The sequence below is a fragment of the Fulmarus glacialis genome, unplaced genomic scaffold (assembly GCF_000690835.1).
Source record: "Fulmarus glacialis isolate BGI_N327 unplaced genomic scaffold, ASM69083v1 scaffold6615, whole genome shotgun sequence".
NCBI classification, from domain to species: Eukaryota; Metazoa; Chordata; class Aves; order Procellariiformes; family Procellariidae; genus Fulmarus; species Fulmarus glacialis.
The window spans coordinates 1-24,962 of NW_009214861.1; the positions used below are offsets into that span (position 1 = coordinate 1).

At 38.9% G+C, this 24,962-nt stretch overlaps 1 protein-coding gene across 1 annotated transcript in view; it reads left to right on the forward strand.

Annotated features, from left to right (window-relative positions):
- The first annotated feature begins 2,343 nt into the window (after positions 1–2,343).
- CRACR2A (calcium release activated channel regulator 2A) overlaps positions 2,344–24,962 on the forward strand; it is a 35,485-nt gene continuing 12,866 nt past the window's right edge. The window contains exons 1-8 of the mRNA XM_009578714.1: positions 2,344–2,477; positions 5,653–5,743; positions 8,546–8,641; positions 13,764–13,951; positions 15,963–16,034; positions 18,331–18,376; positions 19,200–19,291; positions 20,685–21,012. Of these exons, the coding sequence (XP_009577009.1) occupies positions 2,344–2,477; positions 5,653–5,743; positions 8,546–8,641; positions 13,764–13,951; positions 15,963–16,034; positions 18,331–18,376; positions 19,200–19,291; positions 20,685–21,012 (1,047 nt within the window). The remainder of the gene's footprint in view (positions 2,478–5,652; positions 5,744–8,545; positions 8,642–13,763; positions 13,952–15,962; positions 16,035–18,330; positions 18,377–19,199; positions 19,292–20,684; positions 21,013–24,962) is intronic.

Genomic DNA, 24,962 nt, shown 5'->3' on the forward strand with positions numbered 1-24,962 from the left:
CTTTTCCAACCTTTATGATTCTATATTTCTATGATTCTAATATTAGCGTGGACTTTAGCCTACCTAATGTCCCTGCCTGCACCCTGGGCCCCTTACCCGTTCTTTGACTGAGACCTTGCATCTTTCCAGATGTGGGTCGTCTTCTGCTTGCTGGCTGGCTGGTTCAGCTGGATTGAAGTTTGCTACCAGAATACGTTCATTTGCTCACTCATTAACAATCACAGATCCTTCAGATATTAGCATGAGGCTTTTTAAGTCCATCTAATGCCCATGCTGAGACCCTAGTCTCTTTACCTCCAGTCATCAGGTCAGACCTTGAGTTTTTCCAGATGGAGATCTTCTCCTTCTTGCTGGCTAGTTCGGCTTGAAGTATGCTAATGAATAACACCCACACAGAACAGACATGTTCACACAGTTAGAAATAGGATGTAATAAGAAGATAGCATAGTCTGCGATAATCAGACACAGGGCTTGACCAGACAAATATACTAACCATCAGATTGCTTACATTTGAATAAGCCACTTATCCCTCCCCTTCACATCCACCTTGGTCCCTTTCTCTATCCTTGTGTCCTCATAAATAAAAAACTTGTCCCTAAATACTTTTTTTGACATTGGTCCCAGTTTTTCTACATCTGTATGCAAATTTCATATTTCTGATATTGATACCTAAGTAATCTTGCCCTTATATGGTGTTACTGATGTGGTTATTTAGATGCTGTTTTCCTTGACAAGATTCTTCTCCCCCAAAGGTGCCAGATACTCTCCTTCAGACAGCTATGAGGTTGGCTGTTTACCGCGTAACTCCTCCTAGAACACCTGTGAAAGCCATCCATCAGGGTGCTATCTGAAACTGTTGTCAGTTTCTCACTGTTGTTTGTTATGTCCAGCAATTTCTCATATAATGTCCAGTAGTTTCTCATGCTCTGTTCTGTTAATTAATCCTCAGGCTAGTCATCTCAATGCTTTAACACTTAATCTATACCAGTGTTAACGTCTCCTACAAAACTGTTCTCCTAGAACTCAGTAAACTTATAGATAAGTTTTATAATACATATGTATACCATGCAGCATGATCCTGCGTAGAGGAAATTTGTGGTGCCTTGTTGGGTGTTACTCAAAGGCATAGGGTTGATCTCCCTGTGAATTTTTATTTATATATATATTTCTTTATATATGTGTGTGTATATATATATGAGTGCATATATTTAAAGAAACCTTCTATATGCCAAGTAAGTTTTTGTCCTAGGAAAAAATGTTGGTAACTTTTAAATAGTCTTGAAGAAGAGATTTGCATATTGTATTGTCTACTGCTGACCCTCTTACAGATACTAGTGTTTTTGTCCTCTGAACATGTAAATTACGACACTGTGCATACTTAGTGTGCGACTATTTCTATTGCTTAGTAACAGGCCATATTTTTTTCTAGTATTAAAAGTCTGCTTTAGTATTTCAGGTAAACAGACCCACTTTAATTTTGTCAGATATTAACCTCATCTCAGTTTTATATTTTATTTTAAGCAGTTAAGACGGTTGTTAGAGAAGAAACTTAAAACCTACCATTGTGATCTTTTAGTTAAAGAGTTTCAACAAAGATGCCTACCAAGATACCAAATATATTCCTGATACACTCACAGAAGATGTCTGTCAATGCATCAGACATATTCTGTGTCAATATAACCATGGACATGTTTCTCCTTTTAGGTGATCTGTAATTCTGGTTCAGTAGAACAACAGCCAAAATACTGCTGATGAGTTTTTACGTAGAACTGAATACACTTTAAGGAAAACAAAGCAAACGACCACATTTTTATCCCAGAACTGGTGTTCTTCTCCTCACTGGTGATTATCATCATAAAGGAATTGATGATAAGCTGTTGCCTATATTTGTAGATTTTAAGGCAAAGTTAAAATATGAGGTTTAAACCCTCTCCTTTTAAAAATACTCATATGCTTCTTTATTTCTTTTCATTTAAACAAAAGTGAGAGACTTTTACTACAGTAATGTATCAAACCAAATACTGTACATATATCTGTACAGTATACAGATAGCTTAGCAATGACTAAGCTGTGCAGTGAAAGTGTGGACTAGTACATACATTCATCCATTTTGCTTTTGGCATCTACACAGTGGATACAATTTTTGTTTGCCAGGGTAAGTTAGTTCTCCTTGATTTTCTGATATTTGTATTTAATTTTAAGTGCTAGTTTAAAATTAGATGGCTTCTTAAGTTTAGCAGTGGTGTTTTTTAAATAGTAATGTATTGAGTGGGCAAAAAAGCGGTAGATGAACTTCATTGTAGATAAATATAAGGAAGATAAAATAATTTAAGTCATGCTTACATGATGCTGAGCTTGGAATGGGCAGTTACAACTCTGGAGAAAGCCCTTGGGGTCATTGCAGAGAGCTTCCTGAAATCATCAGTTCAGGGTGCAATGGCAGCCAAAAAACCCCAGTACAATGCTATGCATGAAGGGTACTGAGAACACGACAAAGCATGTTTTTGCCACTACATAGAATCTTGGTGCACCCATGTGCTGAGTAGTGAGTGAAGTTCTGGTCTCTGCAACACAAGAAGAATGTAGTGGAATGAAGAAAGGTACAGAGAATGGCAACTCGGTTAAAGGAATGGAACAGCTATTCTGAGAGAGCTATTTTTAAAAGGTAGGATCTCTTGAGTGAGGAGGCAAAGGCTGGAGTGGGATATGATAGACCTTTACAAAACCATGAGACCACTGACTAGGCTGAATGAGGCACTGTTATTCTTCAAATCCCTAGCAGTAGAACAAGGCACATTTAATAAGACCAATAGGAAGTAAGCTTAAAACAGAAGAGAAAGAGACCTTTTTCTTCTAATAGCAGGTAAAATCTTCAACTGCCATTAACTCTGTCTGCTGCTGTGCTTTGCATTTGAGCGACAAACCTAGTAAAAAGCCGGACTGTGTTTCAAACAGAGTTCTAAACAAAGAAGAGAAACATAAGGATAAACGGGAAGGGAACAATGAACTGACTTCTCATTGGGCTTAGCATGGGACAGTGTCAGAGTCCACCTTTGGTGGAAGAACAGGAGAATCAGCATCTCAGAAGATTAGTGCACAAAGTGCGCAAGTTGCTGTATTTTTTTAAGGGGAAAGAAAAACCATTATAACAAACTGCATGAACAGCAATTGTGAAACCCAGACAATTCATATTGCAGCTACATGAATGGGCAGAAATTAAATCCTTGTGAGTGTCTTGATCCTGAACTCGTCATCTGAACTTAGTGAACTCACGTTACGTTCCATTTTGGTTAATGTGCTCAACAACAGCACCGTCTCCCTTTCGTCTCCATCTCTGTTTATTCCACAGCATTACTGGAAAGAGAAAGATCAAGTTATCAAATATTGCTGAAATTATACAATTATGCATTGAGTAAAACTGGATGGTATGATCCCAGGGAATAGAGATTTTAATCAAAACATTTTGCATTTTTCACATAACAATGATATGCCCTTATGGCTTTAATTATTTTCCCCTGGCTGCATGTGGGGAATATTTGCCAGCTAATGTATTGGATTATTTTTTCTGCTGCTTGTTAGTTACTTATAATTGTGTTACACTTTTGATTATAGCAGGATATTATTTTATCTTTCTGTTTAATTTGATCAGAGTTAAGAATGGTAAGCCATGAATGAAATGCTTGGGGAGTATTCGGCCTGCAGAAATGGTATGTGCTTATGTGCCAGATCAAGTAAAAAGATTCCTACATCTCAAGATACCTCCTGGATGTAGTCTTGATGGTGCTGCCATATCCTTTGCTTCCAAACACGTAAGAGGAAAGAAATATCTAAATCAGCAGCTTAATAATATGGGACTAAAGTTATTCTCCCTGTCATACCGAAGCAAAGAAAATCTTGATGATTTCCATGGAAACACTGACTGCTGTGCAATATGTTCTGCCTGTGCAAAGTTAAAGGTTTTTTTTCAGTACATAGTCAATCTAGCCCTGATCAAAGTGTCATTATACTGCGTGAATACAGTATTTTTGAATATTATCTTAGCATCTCTGCCATACCTTTCTAAATAACTGTTAATTCTTTATGAATTTGTGTTATTTTATTCCATTGACGAATGCTAATTTCTTATGAAGCATTTTCTTATTTTTAAGAAAATAAAATTTGAGATCAGAACATGACCTGACTTTACACTATAAGGGGAGTAAGGTAGCAAAAACAGTTTCTGGATTTTCTGGCACTCTCTATTTGAAGCATTGCAGTCACATGAAGAGGCCCTTGTCTGGGCTGCTTTTCTCACCTAATCAGAGTTTACAAAAATCTAAGTGACAGCAATTGTTTTCCTCAAATTGGTGTAGCTTGATATTTGTTTATTGCTGCTGTAAATCCTGAGAAAATGCCTTCCCCTTCTCATTTTTTACCTGTGACTGAAAATACAAGCTGGCAATGTCAAGTGTTCTGATGTTTGAAAGGGGGAAAGACAGACTTGTTTCTGGTGTTTCTCACTCCTCTTAGCTTAGGTAAATTTTTTGAAGTTTCTTTCCGATTTGCTTGGCTTTAACTGAGAAGAGAATCAGGCCTTTAATAAGTGAAAACATAGAATATGTAGAGCATTAGGTACAAAAAAAATAGTAGATACCTAGATTACAAATTAACAGCTTTTTTTTCTATTGTATGTTCCTTGTCTTGCTCTTATTGGTGTGAATGCCCTAGGAGATTGTGTACTTTATTTGTAACAGATGCATTCTGCAGATTGCTCAAGGAACAGCTGTAGCCAGAGGAATGTGGGGGAATATACAGTAGTGTCATAGCCCTATTAATCTCTATTAAAAATCTTTCTAGGATGTCCCCTGAGTTTGATTGCAAAGTGATTCTTGCTTTTGAGTTTCTGGATTAGTGAAAATAGAAGAGAAGAGAAGCAGAACAAAGCAGCTGTCTTGTTCCCTTTCAACAGTTAATTTTTTTCTGCCCAAACTAAAGCATCTGCTCAATGTAATCCTTCATGTATCAAACTGCAGTGATATTAATTGCAATATTCTATTGGAAAAAGTGAGCTTTTTAAGTTCTTCTTTTTTCCTACAGTCAGATACACTTGTGCATAGCATATTTATTCCTGTTCCTCAGCTGGGCTTTTCAAATTTGTTTCAGCAAAGCTGTTAGAGAGGCATTAAGGCAGCTTTCAAAGAAGGACTTTCAAGAAGTCTAGTCTAGCTAAAACATCTTAGACATGATAGAAGTACCTTATTCAATGCTCTTGAATGGTGAACAATGCAGTTCCAGAGTAAAAAAACGAACTTGCAGTGAAAATACTTTTAACTGGCAAACTTACGCTCTGGTATTCTTAGTATTGTCACTAGGAAGCTCTGTTCCTTAAACCTAGTGATTTAGTAGTCATTAGAACTGCATAATGAACAGCTGCTTTATATGGAAACATCAGATGTGTAGCTTTGTTAGCCTTTGAGCTGTTGAAGCTTTCCTTCCATGAGAAAAAAAAAAAATCTGTGGCCTTTCCTGCACAAAAATTCCTATTTTCTTAACCCTAGAATGTTTTCTGGAGTCTTGTGTTAAGGAAGAAATGTGGAGCTTAGCTTGTAAAGTGAGCCATGACTTGGAGTAATGCTACAAAGACCTACTCAGTATACTTTTATCTCTTATTAGGAAATTTGCTGCTTATGATGAAGAAATTCAACATCTCTATGAGGAAATGGAACAGCAAATTAAAAAGGAGAAAGAGCAGTTTCTCTTGAAAGTGAGTGTCTCTGTTATTGCTGGCATGGATTCTGTTCCCTCTTCCAGTGGTTTTATACTCATTCTGGGTGTGAAATGAAAGCCCACAAAATGTGTTTCACAACAGAATAAGAAAAAACATCATTTGCCTCACTGCTACTTTTGTACTGATCCAGGCTCTGCAACTTCAAACTAAGTGACTTGGTGGATGAGAGGAGCATTGATGTCCTGTGCTCAGTGGTTGGCATACAGTAGCAGCTGGCATTCTTTTGAAAGTTAACTGAACTACAGTTTCATTGTATTATCGATGCTGCTAGGGGTCCAAGTTCTGGTCACAATTAGGAAAAATGCTCTTTGAGGTTGTTCAGAGCAGCACTAATCCTGTTGAGTTCTGCAGTCTCTGCTATTGAGGAGGAGATAAGTTCTCACTGAAGAGCAACAACAGATAAATCAAGAGATGGTAATTTCTGAAACCACCACAACTGTTTGCAAAATAAACATAGGTCAGATTCTTTTGTCACTGCTGTGGTGCTTCCAGAACACCTGACAATGAATTCCTTTTTCGTACGAAGTCTCCTTTAAATCTCCTCTACTGCTTTTATAGTCTGTTCTTTGGATTTTTCTGTCATGTTTTTTCTCCTAAAACAAGGAAACTAACAAGAACTCCCAGTATGGCCAGGAAAGAGTCACCTTAGAATCATTTAGGTGGAAAGGCACCTATGCTGCTCCTAACTTTCAAACTAGATCTGGTTGCTCAGGGACTTGTCCAATTGAGTTTTGAGTATGCTCATGATGGAGATTCCACAGCTTCTCTGGGTGGCCTGGGACAACCAATCAGGAGGTACTGGCTCATGCCTTTTTGTTGTCTTGAAAGCAGTCATACAAATGAAACCAATATATGGTTTCAGACAACACATGGTACACAAAATGTTGCCAAAACTAATGGATATCCATCAATTATTGCCTCCATTCTCAATCAAATATGGTATCTAAAAAATCCTTTTGTGATCCAAATATGTTGGATCACATATATCCAATATATTGGATCCACAGTATTTTTTGTTTCCTGACATAAAGTGTATTAGAGCAAAAAGAGCCTTAATTTAAGAAAGAGCCTTCCTGTCTAAGGAATCAGTCTTTTAATTTGCCTCACAGGGTAGTGAACCTGACTCATAAATTTCAAGATTTTTCCATTCCAAGCTGAGAGCAGTTTTTAGTGGTGGATGAGATGAACCCTTTATATAAAGTTTGTATATCAGCTGAAGTATAAGAAGTATTTGCAATTTTGCCTTACAGCAGTTGTTGTGGAAGAAATGGTTTATATGCTCTTAATGACCCACAACTGAAGTTGTATTGAAAATCCTAAAGCAATGATGACTTTTCCGTGAGCAATGATTGTTGGATCTCCTAATTAGTTGTATGTTTGAGGTAAAGCCGTTTCTTTCAAGCTTTTTCACTAAAGCTTCCCACTGAAGCTATTGTTTCTTGGTATGACTAATTTGGGATTTGGGGAGATCTGACTGTTAAATTCTTTCTCTAATGCAAAGTTTCACAAAGACTTTACAGCCTGGAGAGATGCATTGATGTCATATAAAAGGGGAATTATTATGGTTTGAATGAAGAGCAGCTCTTGAAGAATACATTTAAAGAAATTGATAAGATGCAAATAAGTACAAATTGTAGCTATTTACAGTACTTAATACTCTACTGACTGAAGGTTGTACAAAAGGGGCAGTTAGTCTGTCTTTTTCACTTGGATATATATTCTTCCACATAAGAAGCCAGTTAACATGCATTTGATTACCCCATTAAGCGTACTGCTGAAGGGGAAAAGAATGTAGGAACCACTGCTGTCTTGAGGGAATTTTTATTTTTGTTTAGAGGCATTTTCCTGGGGACCTTAGAGAGTAGAAGCCTGTTGTGGAGGAATAGGACATATTCTCAGCTGATATGAACTGCTGGAACCCGATTTTACTTACAATTTGTTTCAGCTGAGGAGTGTTTGAAGGGGTAATCCCAAATAGGACTGGGAGTTCCCAGTGACTGCAGGATACTTAGGTAGTGGACAGATTGATACAATTGCTAAGTGAATGGCAGAGCCTGAAGCCCAGATCACTTGCTTATACCAGTGGAATATCTGTGACAAATTGTTGTTAGTGATGAATTTTAAAGGTAGCAGGTATTGTTTCTTTTACTTCAACCTGAGTTGCTGAGCTGTGTGTCAGTAGCCTGTATCTCCTATGTCAGTCCTGATATCTTGTATGTGAGTTACAGTATGACTCCATAATAATTTAAATTTGTCCAGATTGTTTCCATCAGTGCATTCTCATCACTCTTCTGTGTCAGCAGTTGTCTGGTTCAGGAAACCAAATGTGCAGAAAGCTATTCACTTTTTTGCTTGTTTAGCTCTGAAACAGCTCACTGCTGCAACAGATGAGCATGAATGCTAGTGTATAAGAGGATGAGGGTACGTGTGGCTGGAAATGAGAGGATGCACTCTAGCTTCATTGATTTAGGTTGGCTAAGCTGCTAAGTCTCATGCCTAGGATAGAAGACTTCTGCCTCCACTTTGTAGACTTGATGCCTACTCATGTGCCATCAGCACATCCTGTAGCAACTGCAGTTATTGAAGTTGCTGGACCACACCCGTTTACAGAAGCTCTAGATTCATGAGTGATACCATCCCTAAATTGCATTCTATCAGTAGCTCGTTATGTTCACTGTGAAAAGCTTGCCTATTATTTTCATGCCTCATTTCTTATGTTTCCTCCTGCTGACGAAATTGTGCTGTTCTGTTAATACATTTTCTCTTTGAATTTTGCAGGACACAGAGAGGTTTCAGTCCTACAGTCAAGAGCTGGAGTGCAAGCTCCTGTCAAAAGAACAAGAACTGGAACAATTGGTTCAAAAACAGAAAAGGGTATTATCCGATATCTATTAAAAATAGATAATTTTTATTTGTTCATATGATTTTCTTTAGGTACTATTTTAGGTCCCAAAAATGCAAGTTGATGTGATGTGGTTCTGCCAAACTATGACTCTCTGTTGCTTTTGTGTCATGAGTGTAGATACCGGAATGCATTTAAAAGTGGAGTTATGACTGCTAGACTTCTACTCATGTGCTTAGGAAAAATGTTACCCTCTATTTGTAAAGCAGTTTTCCTTTTATATGATAAAATGGAAAAAAAAAAATGCTCCAGGTATTCTCCCCAGGTACTAGGTTAATTTTATGAAAATATAGCAGAATTCCACTGCCTTCAATGTGCTAGGAACTGGCTTAATGCCCAAACAGCTCAAGAGCAGAGAACAATTATTTGGGTCTTACAGTGTACACCTTTGCTCAAAGCTTGTACCAACCATTTACTTGTTTCGGACGATTCAGCACTATGAACTTGAAATGCTCCCTCCTGAACAACCTACTCATGATACATCTCTCTCTGATAACAGTTTTATAGCAGTGCATTGTTCTTCTGCATGGTAACAGCCTGTCAAGTTCCCATATTAAAGCCTGATGTGTTTTACTTCTTAAAATGCATGGCCTGCTTGGGGAAGCAGAGTATTTGTGCATGGGTGAACTTGCTGTGAAGTGTCTCCAAGGTCAGTGCATGAAAGACTAGTGATAGGGAGAATTTAAAGGGCTGAAATGGAATGCTGTGAAACCAACTCCCTCTGTAGAATATGAATATAAAATACCTGTAAAATTTCTTTTTCTGGCAGCAGTGCTTGGGAGTGCCAGTCCGGGGAAATAGGAGAGAAATAAGAGGGGAAGGGAAGGAAGAGGAAAAAGAAGTTTGAGGTCAGTTTCCTAGTTGTGTGTAGTTTTTAGATCCTTCTCTGAGGAATGAATCCAGGTGCTGCTGAAGCTGATGGGAATTGTAAGATTGTACTTGAGTAAGAGGGGAGACAAACCTCTAGCTTACTATAATTATGCAAGTTTAGCTGATGAGGATATAGGACTGAACTAAAAGGCCATTACATAATTGAAATCAACTGCCCGATGTTAATTACCTTTGTTCAGTACCACTGTGAATCAGAATCTGGTTTTATGCAGACTGTTTACCACATTGCAGCACTATAGTGAAATAATCTATATTTTGAAGAGATCTTTGGGGGCACACAAATGAAGCTAACTGCAAAAATACAATACATTATTTATCATAATTTTGTAATGATTATATTTTTATATTCTCCTTTTTTGGTGTGTTGTGTTTTTGTTTTTTTTTTTTTTGCTTTAAAGCGATGTTTAAAACTTAGTTATCAACCAGTAGTTCTGTAAAAACCATTTTCCTGTGGTTCTCTAAAATATATGTGTTCTAAATTTGGTATAAAAAACACAGAAGTTATTCAAAGACTTACACTCACTTTTAAGCCTGGTCTAATTAAGTAATACAGGCAGCAGTATCAGGAAGTTTTATCTTATGCTTACTGTCTACATTTCCTATTGTCTACTGTTGCCTATCTTGGAGAACATAAAACAATGTCTGTGTTATTTTTATTAGTATTTTATTTAATCTAATTTTATGTTTTCCTTTTCTATTCATTGCATTGTTTATTATTAATAATATTACTGTGTTTTCTATTTTATTTGTAATTTCTATTATTTATCATTTCCCCTCTCCCTTACGAATTTGCATGAGTCTCAACAAGGGTGCTTTTGAAGGACAGGATCTTCATAGTACCATAAAAATTAAACTATCCCATTTTATTTTTATGGAAAAGAAGCTGTGTTGGACAAATGGAATTCACTACTTCTAATGATGTGATGAGTGAGATAATTTTATTCAAATGATTGATGGCATTTGAAACTTCTGTCATTCAACCAACTGATTGGTACCCATTGTCAATCTTATACACAATATTTGATTTTTTTTTTCTGGTATAGCAGCCTAGTTCGTTTATTTGAATGCTTAACTTAGCATAGTTAGAGGCAGTATTTTGTAAATATATTTTTCTAATTCCTAATGATCATCTCTGAGAGTCACTCTCATCTTTCCTCAGATCTGTTTTTATAATACTATAACCCCACTCATTTTCTGGTATTACTCTTCATTCACCTAGATATCAATGTGTGCTAGGTTAGCTTCCACCTGTCTAATGTTTGCCTCATCCAGAGCGCTCTGTCACTTTTGCCTCCTCCTCTTGCATGGAAATATACTTTGATAATTAAATCTATTCTTGCAGATGTTAATAGCAGCTTGGTTTAATTACAACTTTCATGCTTGATTATATGAGGGAACCTGTTGGGAATAATACAAATGCTTTTTTCCAAACTTCATTAATAAGTCTTTTTCTTTTTTTTTTTTTTTTTTTAAAATACAATGTAATTATTCCTGTGTTGGAAATTATTATCAAAAATGTGAAAGGGAACTTCCAGGCAAGATGAGATGAGTATTGTTTCTGCTGATTTAGCCAGAGGGAGTTTCCCTTATGAGGGTCTTCTGCCTGGTGTGACTGAAATACTGATCTGATTCCATGTTGACTGGCCTTCTGTAGGCCAAGATTCCTTTGGCTAGGCCTTTTTGCTGGCTACCATGATCTTGAATTGTCAGCTTGCTCTACATGGCTTAGATGTATTCTCGATAGTCTTCCTCAAGGGGTGTGTGATGGCATGTCTCAGAAGGAGGCACTGGGGATAGAGGATGTTCAGCGTAACATCTAAGGCACAGAATCTTGTATTAGGGGAAGAAAGTAGGTGTCGACCAGGTAAAACGCAGGAGAGTTACTGAGCTTCTCACATAAAATGATGAGTTCTGTGCTGATGACAGCCACTGAAGAACATGATCTTGGGATTCTGAGTAACAGATCCGTGAGAACATGGATCAGTAGCCCTCAAAAATGCAAATCAAGTGATAGGATTGTTAAGAAAGGCATAAAAACCAAAATAATCCCCAGCCTTATAACACTGTTTAAATGTTTCATCTTTCACATGCACCTGAAATAAATAGGGGAAAAAAAAAAGGGAAAAAATACAGAAAGGATGCTGAGCTAAGGACAAGGGAATGCATGGAGAGTGCTTAATGTATGTGTCTTTGAGGGACAGCAATAGCTGTCCTCAGCAACGGTTTGTTTGTATTGGACAATCCCAGTTCTTTGCTCGATTTTAAACTTGTGAGTTTTTCCTCCCATTTTTGTCAAAAAGAGAGAATATACACCATCAGCTACTCTGTCTCAGCTTGACTTGTGGTTAATTCTCTCTGCTTCCTAGATTTTCTTAAATATGACTGTGGGCCATGAGCCTTTCCCAATCAATTTTCGTCTACTTGATGACCATGGGAGCCAATTTGCAGCTCCAATAAACGGCTAGAGCCTATAGGGTCTATGCCATTCTATACCAGCTGAACATCCACCTAATGAGTTATTCCACTGTATTGAGAGTTGTTTAAATGAATGCTTTAAAAGTAGTGTTTGGCATCACTTAAATGATTGTATAGATACAGTGAAAGGAAGGAGCTCTGTATTGCTGTGAAATAACCCTTTCTCCTCTTGTTGGGTCCTGGGGTTTAAATATTATGAGCATCTGCTATTGAGCATAGTTTCAACATGATTGTTTTTCTCACAAGAGTAAGCACCAGGATTTATAGCAATTATTTCTAACATCAGTACCTATGATTCTGGGAGCTGATGATGGCTACCATTGCAGTTACATTTCCAGGCCAGTCTCTGTGTAAGTTTTCAGATGGCCATAGTATTCTGTAAGTGGGATTTCTGCCTGCAATGTGTTGCTCTTAAGCTTTTTGAAAGTTCATCTTTGTGTGATCACTTTTTGCTTCTCCCAAAACCACTCCTCTGGATAAGAAAGTCTTGTCTTCTAGTACCTAAAGCGTCTGGTCTTTTACTTAGAATAGACAACTTCATTATGTCAAGGAATGGAAGCAATACTCAGGAACTGAAGTGATCTATCAATGTAAACCAACATTGCTCAGCAGTAATTTGATGCCCAGCTAGTCAGTGTTCCATATGAACTGTGAGCCTGCTGAGGCTACAGTTCAGCAAATACGTTAAGCTGGTGTTGCTGCTGAGATAAGTGCTCTCACTCTACTCTTGTTCCTGACCTTTCACAATCCCAGCTGGAAGGTATTTTCTGCTTTTGTTTTGAACCTCGGCCTTCAGGTTGCATTCAAAACCAGGACTAGAACAACAGCAGTGTTGTGGACCATGAATAGACTGGCAGAGCTGGATAAGGACAGATTTTGATTTGAGTGAGCTCTGCTTGTTGGGATGTGCAAAATGAGAGTTCTAACAAAATCCTCCGTTGTGTCTCAGATCTGGAGGTTTGAACTGGTATCATCGTAATGCTCCTAGTACATTTTACATCCCTTAAAACGCATACTGAAAAAAAAAAATTTAAAAAAAAGTTTTTATGACTTCAGGTCAGCAGTGCCTTCCCTAATATGAAGTGGACTAATTTTAGTCTACTTAACTTTTGCTCTGTCATCTTAATTTGCTCAGTTAGCCAGGGAGAAGCAGGTGGAGCTTCTTTACATACTAGAAACCACTGTCATCTGCTGTTACTTGTTTCACAGGGAAGATGTATCTTTCCTTTGTATATACTTTGGAGAATGAATATAAAAGTGAATAAAAAAGCTCTAATTCACACTTCTAGGCAGATTTAGCTGAGGTGGCAGAAAGGTTACTGCTTGTTGATATTACTGGGGATGGGATTTTAAATCTAACAGTTTTTAGGAACTCTGAATCACTCTGTGTAGGCCTTGTCATTGTGGGAAGTTGTCTAAAATAGCAGTTGTGAACATCAACTAAGTACTGCTAATATGCTCTGTAAACACCTTTTTTGTGGTTTTTCCTGGTGCATTTTTGAACTGGATGAAATTCAATCATAGAGTGGAATGACTTTGTTTTTGTGTAACATAATTATGTCTGTACACAGAGCAGTGGAAGAGCACCATATGTGTTTTATTCATATGTTGGCTTTGATAGAAATAGCTTCCCTATTCAACTAACCTCTGAGACTTGAATTGAAAGCCTCAAAACCAAGATGCCTCAGTTAGTTATAATACTTCCTGTTTTCTTTTCTTCCATCCCAGTTAGAGCAGCAGTGTACAGAACTTCTCAGTGGCAAAGAAGAAACCAAAGTAGAGAACACCAAGCTGAAGCTGACTAACCAGGAGCTGCTGAGAGAACTGGACAGAACGTCTCACGAACTAAGCCTGGCTCAACAACAGTTACAGGTGCTTCAGGAGGAGGCATCAAGACTACATGAGGAGAAGGAAATGTAAGTCTCCAGCTGCAGTGGTTCTAGTGCATTTGCTTAGCGTGCCAGTGAGCCTCCTCCTCAGGGTATTCAGTGCTGTGATTTAAGTTTGTGTCATAAGCAGAAACCACCAGCAAAGCCAAGTACAGCTCTAGTAATTTTTCCCCAAGTAATTCAGCATGTTTTCTGTAGCATATCTGGCTTCTACAGAATCTTTTGCTACTTCTTCAAAATGTCAGTGTTCTCCCACCCCCCCGACACCCATTTGTTGAGAGTGTTTGGAATTAAAAATTAGTTTAATTGGTTAAAAAGTATGTCTTAGTTTTGAAATACCAGTGGAATTCCTTACAGAAATTACAGTTGTGGCACATGGTGCTCCATCCTCCTCAAAGCTAAGTCTATCTGAAACTTGCTTCTCAGAATGTACTCTGGCTATGAGATGGCTAGGATGTGCTTCTTTTCGTCATCAAAAGCAAGTCTAGTACATAATTTCTGACCAAGGAGCCTGGCCAGCAGGATAAAACATAGCTTATGCAGCTAAATCACAATTCACACAAGGACTTATGGTGATACAGAACCATCATTTTGGGGTTTACAGTTCAAATGTCTTGGCTTTCAGATACTGACTCTGAATTAAAAAATATTTTTCAAGAAGAAATATTTACGATTCGTATTTTGAGGGATAGAAATGGCCTTTAAGTGACAGATCAATCTACCTGTCTTGCTCCAGCCTTCTGCACAAAGTAAGTTACATTAGCCTGAAGCTGTAATTGGCAGAAATGTTCGCTGAAGTCCATTTAATGGAAGATAGTTTTAAAAAAATGCTCAGGGATCTGTAAAACCTTCTTGGTGCCAATGGAGAGCACGTGGATACCAGGCTGGGTGCATATCTTGCCAGACTCTATACATTTCAGCAATGAACTACGTAACTCAGAGCTGTGGCTATTTGGCATATTTCAGGATAGAGCAGAATATTAGATCAAATGTCATATTCTCTTTCTGCTAAGCTTTGTGCCAAACTCTACTTAGTTATTACTAATTTAATTCTTCTTGAGGGTATAAATAATGAACTTTGTTGATAAGTGATTGTTAAAGAATGGCCACTGCGTTTAGAACACTAATTTTAAGTTTGCATGTTTGATGTGCGTTTTGGAAGTAGACAGTAGAAATATTCCTCCTCCAGGTGGTTTGTTTCCTCTTTGAGGCCTCTCTTTTCAGATCCAGTGGAAAGACTGTGGAATGATCTGATTTTAAAGCTACAGAGGAAATCTGCCCAGTGGTCAGACTGCTGAATAATACTACTGCATTTACAAAGCACTTTGGATTCAATAGTCTTTATGGAATTAGAGCTCAGCCCTACTCAACTGCACCTGCAGTGTTGCTTTAAACATCTGTATCAGTCTGGTAAGACCTGAGCTGTTGAAGCAGGTGTAATGTTCAGACTGTGCACAGGAAGAACTTGAGGCTTCACTGAAAGGCAAAAAACATTTAAGGCCAGACACCAAGTTGCATTAAGTCAAAGTAAATGGTCTAAATCTAGTGTAAAAATCTGAGACGCTGTGTCCAATGTTTAAGGCTGCATAACTGTTAAAGTCAGGAACTGAAAAGAAATTGTGGGGAATGTAGATGTGTGAGCCTGACATATGGTTCCAGCAGCAAGATAAACTGTAATTTTGAATAAAATGTTACATGGTCTTTAGTGGCCATGAGTGAGAAGGATTTCAGCAGTATGTCTTCTCTGAATGATGCAAGTGCCATTATCAGCATCTATTAAGCTCTCTGGATGAAGAAATTATAAAGCTATAATTTTTTTAAAAAGAATCTCTATTCCTTCCTCTGCTGACTCAAACTGCTGTGGTACTGTGGGCCTTATACTGAATAAGCTTTTTTAAAATTAGTAACCATTCATGCAGAATAAAATCTACAGGTTTGGAGAAGCTGGTGTCTCAAATGTGGATACTCCTAGGGGGAAGCATTTTAGCAGTGTTATTACCATGGTTAGAACAATTTTATTTATTTCTTTTCATTACAGGGAGGTCTACCGAGTGACAGAAACCTTACAGAGAGAGAAGTCAGGACTTCTGAAGCAGCTGGATTTTTTAAGGTGATGCAGCCCTTACATTCAAGAACTTCTTGCATCATTCTAGAGGTACATTAAAGGATGAAATTACGTTGGGATGTGTACCGAGTATAGATGTCCAGGTGTTGGCAGCGGGGTGCCGCAAGGTTGGCCTCTGTGCCAGAGAGGAGAGGCTGGGGCTGCCCCGTGCCAGACTCAGCTGGTTCCAGCTGGCTCCAATGGATCCACTGCAGAGCACAGCTGAGCCCCTCAGCCAAGATGGTGGCGCCCCTGCAAAAGCGTGTGTAAGAAAGGGTAGAAAACACTGTGCAGCAGTTGAGAGAGAGGAGTAAGAAAAAAATCTGTGAGAAACAGCCCTGCAGACACCAAGGTCAGTGAAGAAGGAGGGGGAGGAGGTGCTCCAGGTGCTGGAGCAGAGATTCCCCTGCAGCGTGCGGAGAGCCCTTGCAGGAGCAGGCTCCTGGCAGGAGCTACGGCCCATGGAGAGGAGCCCATACAGGAACAGGTTTTCTGGCAGGAACTGCAGCCCATGGGGGACCCACACTGGAGCAGTCTGTTCCTGAAGGACTGTGCCCCATGGAAAGGATCCATGCTGGAGCAGTTTGTGAAGGACTGTAATCTGTGGGAGGGAACCCACACTGGAGCAAGGGAAAAGAGTGAGGAGGAAGGAGCAGCAGAGAGGAGCTGTTATGGACTGACCACAACCCCCCCATTACCCATCCCCCTGCACCACTCGGGGTTGGGAAGGAGGTAGAAGAGTCAAGAGTGCAGGAGTGAAGTTGAGCCTGGGAAAAAGGGGTGGGGGGGAGAAGGTGACTTTAGTTATATCTTTTTGTCTTATATCCTACAGTTGAGTCTGTTTTGTCTGTGATGGTAGTTGGTAAGCAATCTTCCTGTCTTTATCTTGAGCCACAAGCTTTTCCATCTTATTTTCTTCCCCTGTCCTGTTGAGGAGGGGAAGTGAGAGAATGGCTGGGTGTGCACCTGGCAGGATAATGACACAAAAGGTAGCAAAAATGGTTACAAAAGACAATATGTCTTTTGTAAGCCCCATCTTGCACACAGTAGCAAGCAGTACACATGAAAGATTTGCTTTGTTTTGGCAATTCAGTATTGCAGGACAATCTCTGTTCCAAAAGTCAAATGTAAAACAAAACAATGGCGAACTGTTCTAAGCTGGTTCTATGGTAGAAGCCTGGCCACAGGAGACTTGAAGCTTACTAAAAGGCTCTGTTGTTTCTAAAGTGATGGGAGTACAGCCAAAATGAAGATTCTTTCCCCAAAATGTTTATTTGTAAAATTATATCAAAATACAGCTAGCAGATTTTCTCTGTAGCATTTCTGTATTGATAGACTTCAAAGTTTGGAGTTGTGTTCAGACAATTGTAACCCTCTTTAATGTGCAGCAATGTTAGTTTTTGTTTGCTCAATGATAAGTTTGCATGGGCTGTAGATTGTACTTGCCTGTAGGCCTTCATTCACTGCATTTCCTTTAGGAGATCTCATTTTAAAGTTACCTAAAAAGCTCCCATGCTTGAAAAAAGGCTCTTACTTTGCAGTGTGTTTCCCATAGGCCACTCCATGTGGTGTGGTCTTGTCTACTGCTGGTAATGGGGCCATAGATAGAAACATCTGAGAGCAGAGGTTGTTTCTGTTCACCAAGGCTGTAATGGCTACTCAGCCTCTTTTGTGGCCAGGCCAGCAATAGATGGAGACAATGAATGATGTACTAAGCAGGTGCACTGTCAGATCTGATCAGAGCTGGCTGATTGCCTGGAGTGTCCATTTCTTGACATTTTCATCTCTTCTGCATAATGAATGGAAGATGGATGTCTTCCAAGGGAGACTTTTCTGTGGCAGACACAACTGTGGCCCTCAGAGGGACATAACTGGCCTTCACAGCTGTCACCAGATGAATGTGTTCAGAGATGGTGTTCATTACACCCTCTCCACATGAAGAAGTCGTCGTTACTGTGAAAAGCTTTAAACATTCTAATTTAGAGTAAGTGAATGCATATTGACCAGAACTGATTTCTATGTGTTAAGGCATTTGTTTTGATAAACTACAGAATGAGGGCCAGGTGCCAGCTGGCTTTAATCAGCATAGACGTGCTGGAGATTCAATGGCCCAGACAGGGTACTGGCTGTGGTGAGAATATACATAAAGCATGATCAAGGGTGGAGATATGCCAAATTAAAGTGCATTTGTCTTGCCTTTTACACTGCCAACTGTCCAGTCTGTCTGTAAGTGTTGAGTAGAAAAGTCAGCAGTTCTAAATACTTGGCCTCAGTGTTTCTTTTATTTGTGTTCTTATTGCAGGGAGAGGAACAAACATCTCAAAGATGAACGTGACATATTTTTACAGGTAAACAACTATTATTTTCAAACCCAATGTTGAGCAAGCACATATCAGAACAGACTCAAAAGAAGGGAATTAGAAGGCTGTGCAGGAGACACTCTTCTGCTACTTAAATCTTGCCCCGTTCTTAATTTATATCGTCTTTTTTCTCACTTGAGAATAAGATTTTTAAATTTGCTGAATAATTTCAAGAGCTACATTTTTAGAATTATAAAGTTGGAGCTATCTTGAGGGAGATGAATGTATTTTATAAGAAGCTAAGGATGCAATCATGAGAGGACAAAATAACCTAAAAATTGAACAATTAAATTATGTTAATCTGTTCAGTCAAGAGTAGCTAATATCCTAAAACGTTTATACAACAATACAATATCTGAGTACCTGAATCAGTACCTGAATACCAATCGGTACTGGGTAAGAGCAGACCACATTAACTTTTTATCCAGCAGCAGAGAATGGGCCCGTAAGAAGTTCCAGAAGTACCCTGGCTTATGGAGACTAAGGCCACTTAGTTTACGCTTGTTTGTGTTCTTATTCCTACAAGAAGCTGCTAGTGTAAATCACGATATATCTATTGACTTCTTTTCATGACATTATGCTGTTTTATTGTGGTCCACTTAGTTTACAAAGAAGATGAATTCTTGCAGGATCTGGAGTTTCCATGTTCTAGTTGTTTATCAATCAGGATTTTGAAGCTTTTATACCTCTAGGATTTTTTCTACATTTTTTTCTTTCATATTCATTGCATTAGTTAAGCATTAGGAATGAAGGCGGTTACCATAGTGAACAACAGGAGTAAATTAGTAAGAAGTATTCTGTATTTCTGCAGAAATGCAAAACAAGTGTTCCAAAAGCCAGCTGGAAGCAAAGATCAGGGTCTGTCATTGGGAAATACATAGAGGACAAGATGCTGCCTAACAGGTAAGAACTTTTTTTCATGTATCCCCTGTTTGAGTACGATGAGGCGTATAGAAAGAAGATGTGGAATGTTTTCTTTCTGATACCTTTGGACTTTTCAAAGCATGTATTTCTAAAGTGTCTGTCACTATAAGATTAGTGTGCTCTTTAAGAAATTTAGAAATAAAGAGGCAAATTTTCACATAAAACAAGTGTACTGTCTGCAAAGGCAAGAGACTTCCTCATTGTGGATGAGTATATGCTGGGAGGCACAACAGCTTGCCCATTACCCTATGTTGATGTGGTACAATGTCCTTGGTAACTCTCTGAAAGAGTATACCTCCTCCCCTCTCATTGCAGAGGACAGCAGTCCTATTGTAAAGTATGGGATGTGGAACTAGTAAAACATGGAGAATTTAATTCTCAACTGTGTGGTTGTAAACTTGGAATCAACAGGAACAACATGATGATCTCAGTGAAACACTAGCATGTTTCCTTTGAGACAAGAGGAGCTGGAAAGAAGACTAATGTTTCACTTTGAAATACCAGCTAAGACAATGTCCCTGCAGGCACAGGGTCATGAAGTGTAAGGAGGGAAAGCTTTCAGAGACACAGTTTAGTAAGTTTAGTACTAAGAAGTGGAGCATAATTGGCAAAAGCAATTATGGCACAAAAACCATAGAAAAATTTAGGTGGGAAGGACCTCTGATGTCTCTAGTTCAATCTCCTACTCAAACAGGGATAACTCCAAAACTAGGTAAGGTTGCTCAGGGACTTGTTCAGCTGAGTTTTTGAACATCTGGATGGAGGTCCCACAGCCGCTTTGGGCACGTGTTCCCCTGCTGCACGAGTCTCATGAAGTAATTTTGTTCCCTGTATCAAGCCAGCATTTCTCTTACTGCAACTTGCATCTGTGGTCATTGCACACATCTGAGAAGACTCTGGATCTGTTTTATCTACACTCCCCCTTCTGCTGAATCCCCACTTAGCCTTTTTTTCATCCATATTAAACAAACCCATCTCCCTCCTACCTGTTAAAGAGAGAATTAGATTACACATAGAAAGGGTCTGGGTTAGGGGGTTGTTTTATTCTTCCAGAATAGAGCGGGGAGGGGAGTAGGAAATCACAGTAGAGAAATTTACTTTAGCTATCCCATGAGGTTAGAAATGAGGCTAATCTTATGTTTTGTGTTCTGGTTCAGGTTTTCCCTGTAAGTTATTAGCTTATTATTAGTTATTAGCTTATTAGTTATTAGCTTATAATTATCAAGCATGCTATATATATACACATTGTATGATGAGCTGACTTTTCAGTAGACATTGGACTGAATCTGCTATGCCTGCTGTGAGTAGTAAAAAACATGGGAGTCCGAGTCCAGTATATTTTTGTGATGTACTTACTTTTTTCTCTTTCTAGCCATGCATTTGAAGAAGATGATGTTTTCAGTAACTCAAAGAGAAGGAATTCTGCTGGACTGAATGGAATTCTCCCTGTAGAGCCTGATGCTGGAGCCACTGGAGGAATGCCTAAAGCATCGCATCTCCAAAGAATAATATCAATTGAGGAAGATCACCTACCCCAGCTTCTTGACAGGCTGGTTGATAAACAGGTGAACAGATGGATTGGAGAAGATGAGAATACTTCTTCTGAGGTGGAAATGGATAAGAAAAACACAGAACAATCAATGGAACACTCACCATCATCTTCTAGAGAGCAGCCTGTAGGGAAGAAAACATTGTCAAATGTAAGGGGGCAAAGGGGACCTCATCTTGAGTACTGTATGCAGTTCTGGGCCCCAGGATTTAAGAAGGATGTTAAGGTACTTGAGTGTGTCCAGAGGAGGGCAACAAAGCTGGTGGAAGGGCTGGAAGGCATGTCCTATTAGGAGCAGCTAAGGACTTCGGGCTTGTCTAGTTTGGAGAAAAGGAGGCTGAAAAGCTTGCTCTCTGCAGCTTCCTGAGGAGGGGAACTGGAGAGGGAGGTGCTGATCTCTTCCCCCTGGGATCCAGTGATAGGACGCCTGGGAATGGTTCAAAGCTACATTAGGGGAGGTTCAGACTTGACATTAGAAACATTTCTTTACCGAGAGGGTGGTCAGACACTGGAAAAGACTTCCTAGAGAGGTGGTCAATGCCCCATGCCTGTCAGTGTTTAAGAGGCATTTGGACAATGCCCTTAATAATATGCTTTAACTTCTGGTGAGCCCTGAAGTGGTCAGGCAGTTGGACTAGATGATCGTTGTAGGTCCCTTCCAACTGGAACGAGTCTATTCTGTGCTATTCTATTCTATTCTTTCTGTTCTAAAGGACCTTGGAAAAGATGAAATGGTGTTGAAGGGTAATGCATTATTCTTAGAATCTGAAGTTATTTAGTTTTCTGTTTTTAACTTAAAGCATGACAAATTAAGCCATTGCATGAAGAGGGAAGTGGAAATATACTGCAGATAAGTGTTCAAGGTGCAAAGAAGGGAAACTCAACCTAAAGGAGTGGTAACTGCAGAAAATATGTGCAGAGACTTATGTCTGAAGGACTGTTTAGAAAAAGTGAAGGTAAGCCTTGTAATAGATGACACAAGAAGATCCACTGAAAGGTAGCAATTGTCTAAAAAAAGAAGCAACTCTTTTTTTGAAAGGTTGGGGTTTTTTTTTGCCAGAAAGTGACATTTCTTATATTCTGATACTTTTGAGTCAGCTTTGGTACCTGTTACACTACCTGAGAAATAAAGAGAGCAAATATCTTTACTTTTTAATTATTTTTTGAGAGGACATTTAATTAGGAAATTGAAATCCAGATTTTTTTTCAGCTCTAGCTTGTATGTGCATGTTAACAATGAATTCACCATGCAGTAATAAACCTTAAAACAATATGCTGGAAGGTACATTTCTTTGGAGTCTAAAGTCCTTCTTGCACTGCTGTTGCCTCAGAGCTAGCTGTGCTTGTTTTCTAATTTTAGTATCATTGTTAAGTGTTACTCATTTTTAGATTCTTGAAGCACATATTAAAAAGATTAAAGTATAGGAAAAATAGCTATGCTTGGTCATAATTATATAGTTCTTTTAGAAGAAGCAAGCATATCTTAAAAATTATGGTAGAATTATGCCATGGTTACATTATAACTTCTAAGTGGTACATTTTAATAAAAAGTCTAGGGCATGGAACAGAGCTTCATCCTTTGAAATGATTTAATACAATGCATACTTTTTGCTTGCTATATGACTTATTTTGTATCACATATTTGAAGTATGGCATGATCGGACTTTAGGATAGCAAAAGCCAGGTAGGTCATCAGGGCCAGCTCGGATAAACTGCTTGCTCTGTTTCAGCAGTCGTGCTCCTTGAAAGTATGTCCTCTCAGCTGGGTAGGAACTGGGCATTCCCTCAGATCTTGTTTCTTACAATTTTTTTTTCCCAAAAACAATTGAGAGCAAGGAGGGAGGGGAGAGAAGAAATCATAAAATGTCTCCTGCTTGGTTATTGAAAACGTTTTGTTTCAGTTTCTAAAGAAACATCGTCAGGGTAAACAAGAAGTTCATTTCCAAAGGTCACTTAGAACTGGGAATTCCATTTTTTTTTTTTCTGTCAAATGTCAGTGCCTTAGCCCAGCCCTTACTTTGGGTTGGTTTTTTGCTTGCTTTTTAAAATCTAGTTTAAAAAAACACAGCAGAATACTCCTTTCTGATAAACCCTCTGTCCATGTGGCACTGAAATATGTGCATGGCCCTGCATGGTCCTCTTGGCCTGCTGACTAGGCCTGCCAACGAGTATTCAATTGATGGCATTCCATTGCTTAGGGCAGTCTCTAGGCTGTGTAAGTGTCTGACCACTGCTACTTTGTGTGAGAAGTGCTTCGTCTCCTTCCATACAGCAGCTGTAGTCGGATGAATTTCTCATACAACTTTGCATTTCCTAAATGATGGCTCTTGGGATCACCACTTTTTGACCATGAGATTTAGACATCAGAAGTGATCTTGTTCCATACCTTGCTCGCACACTGATTCCCTCTCCTAATAGAATGCCTGGGCTAGGAGGAGTGGTATTCAATTAGTAAGTGTTTTCAGGGCAGCTCTGCATATAATCCTCAACTGGAGCTAAAGAAAACTTCAGAAAAAGATAACTCCGTGCTTGCTGCCTCATGAGTTATGAGGTGTGAGTCTCAGGGCCATTTGTCAACCAGACTGTCTTCTGCAGCCAGTCCTCTCCCCTCATGTCTTGCTGCTCAAAGGATCTGCAGTATAAAGGAGTGTAGGATCTAGAAATACTTGTGTAAAGGAGGCAGAATGATTCCATTCATTTGTTACATATGTAGCTCACTCAGATATGAAATCTTGTCATTCTCTGTTTTGCACTAGGAAGATGAAGGATCTGAGACAACCTGTATTTTTCAATTCATCGCCATTTGTGTTCCTGTAGTCTACATGGCTTTGTATTACTGCATTCCATGACCTCATTGCTTACTATACTGAACTCAGGCTCCTAGCTGCTAGCATTAAGCCTTCCTGTTTACCATACATTCACAGTCATTTAGCTGCTAATCCTTTATGACCTACTGCATCTTATAGGCAAGTAGAACCAATGTAAATTTTTTCTCCTTTTAGAAATGAACAAGTCCATTTCCATCCTATGGAAGGTGACTTCTGAAAGTGGCTAAGAATTTGCAGCAGTACATGAGGCCAGCAACTGCTCTTTTGTTAACAGTCAGGTAGAACATTTTTCTGAGTGGCTATGAAGACGAAGCTGCAGTTAGTATAAGCAGAAATGTGAGTGGGAAAACACCTGAAGGAACCATAATAGAAATTAAAGCAAGATTTTCTGTCAAAACCTCTGCGTGACATGCAATTCCTCTCCTCTCTGTTCCTTCAATATGGAATATGAACCACTGTGTTTATACCTGCCATCTTCCACATTTGTGTTAAATTGCACAAAAGGTAGTATGTTAGTTGAACTGGCCACAGTTTATATGAAGGCCACTCAAAAGACACGTCTAGGGAAGACTTTTTCAGACTGCATTATAAATTTACATCCCACTGCTATTCCATTATCCCATTAGCACTTTGTTGAAGCAGACTATGAAGTAGCTCATCCCTTAGTATAGTGTTCATGACCAGTTTTAGAATCAAATTTGATTATTAAGGTTATTTTCGTGAGTGGACTTGATACAGCTCAATGAAAAATGACTGCCTATGTTGGGAGTTTAGCTGAAGGCATCTGGTGTCTTTCAGTCTTAGTGCTACGATGTGTGTATGACCACCAGGGACAAGGTATTTCAGGTCACGTAGTCCATGTATTTAGTTATTGTTCTCAGAAGCACTGTGAAAATGGTGCCAAGCTGATGATTGTATGTTAACTTGTTTTATTTCCCAGAGCATGCAGACTAATAAGCTGGGAATGTTTTTCAGCAGAACTGAAAATGTGCTTTATATAGATGTATGTGTATTACTACAGCCTATAGTTGCAGTGGAGTTTGGGATTTTAATAGAAAAGGAGTAGTGAACAATGAGATAAGAAATCTCTGTATAGTTATAATGGGCTGTTATCCCAGCTCATGAAAGAGGCCTGTATTTTTGTCCCCAAAATTTACAGCAGTGAATGTATTTTTTTCATACTAAGGAAGACAGCAGCTCGAGTTCTGTTTTTTTTTTTCCCCATCAAGTGCAGCTCTGTATTGTTTCTGCTTCTTTCTGTAAGGCTTCAGTA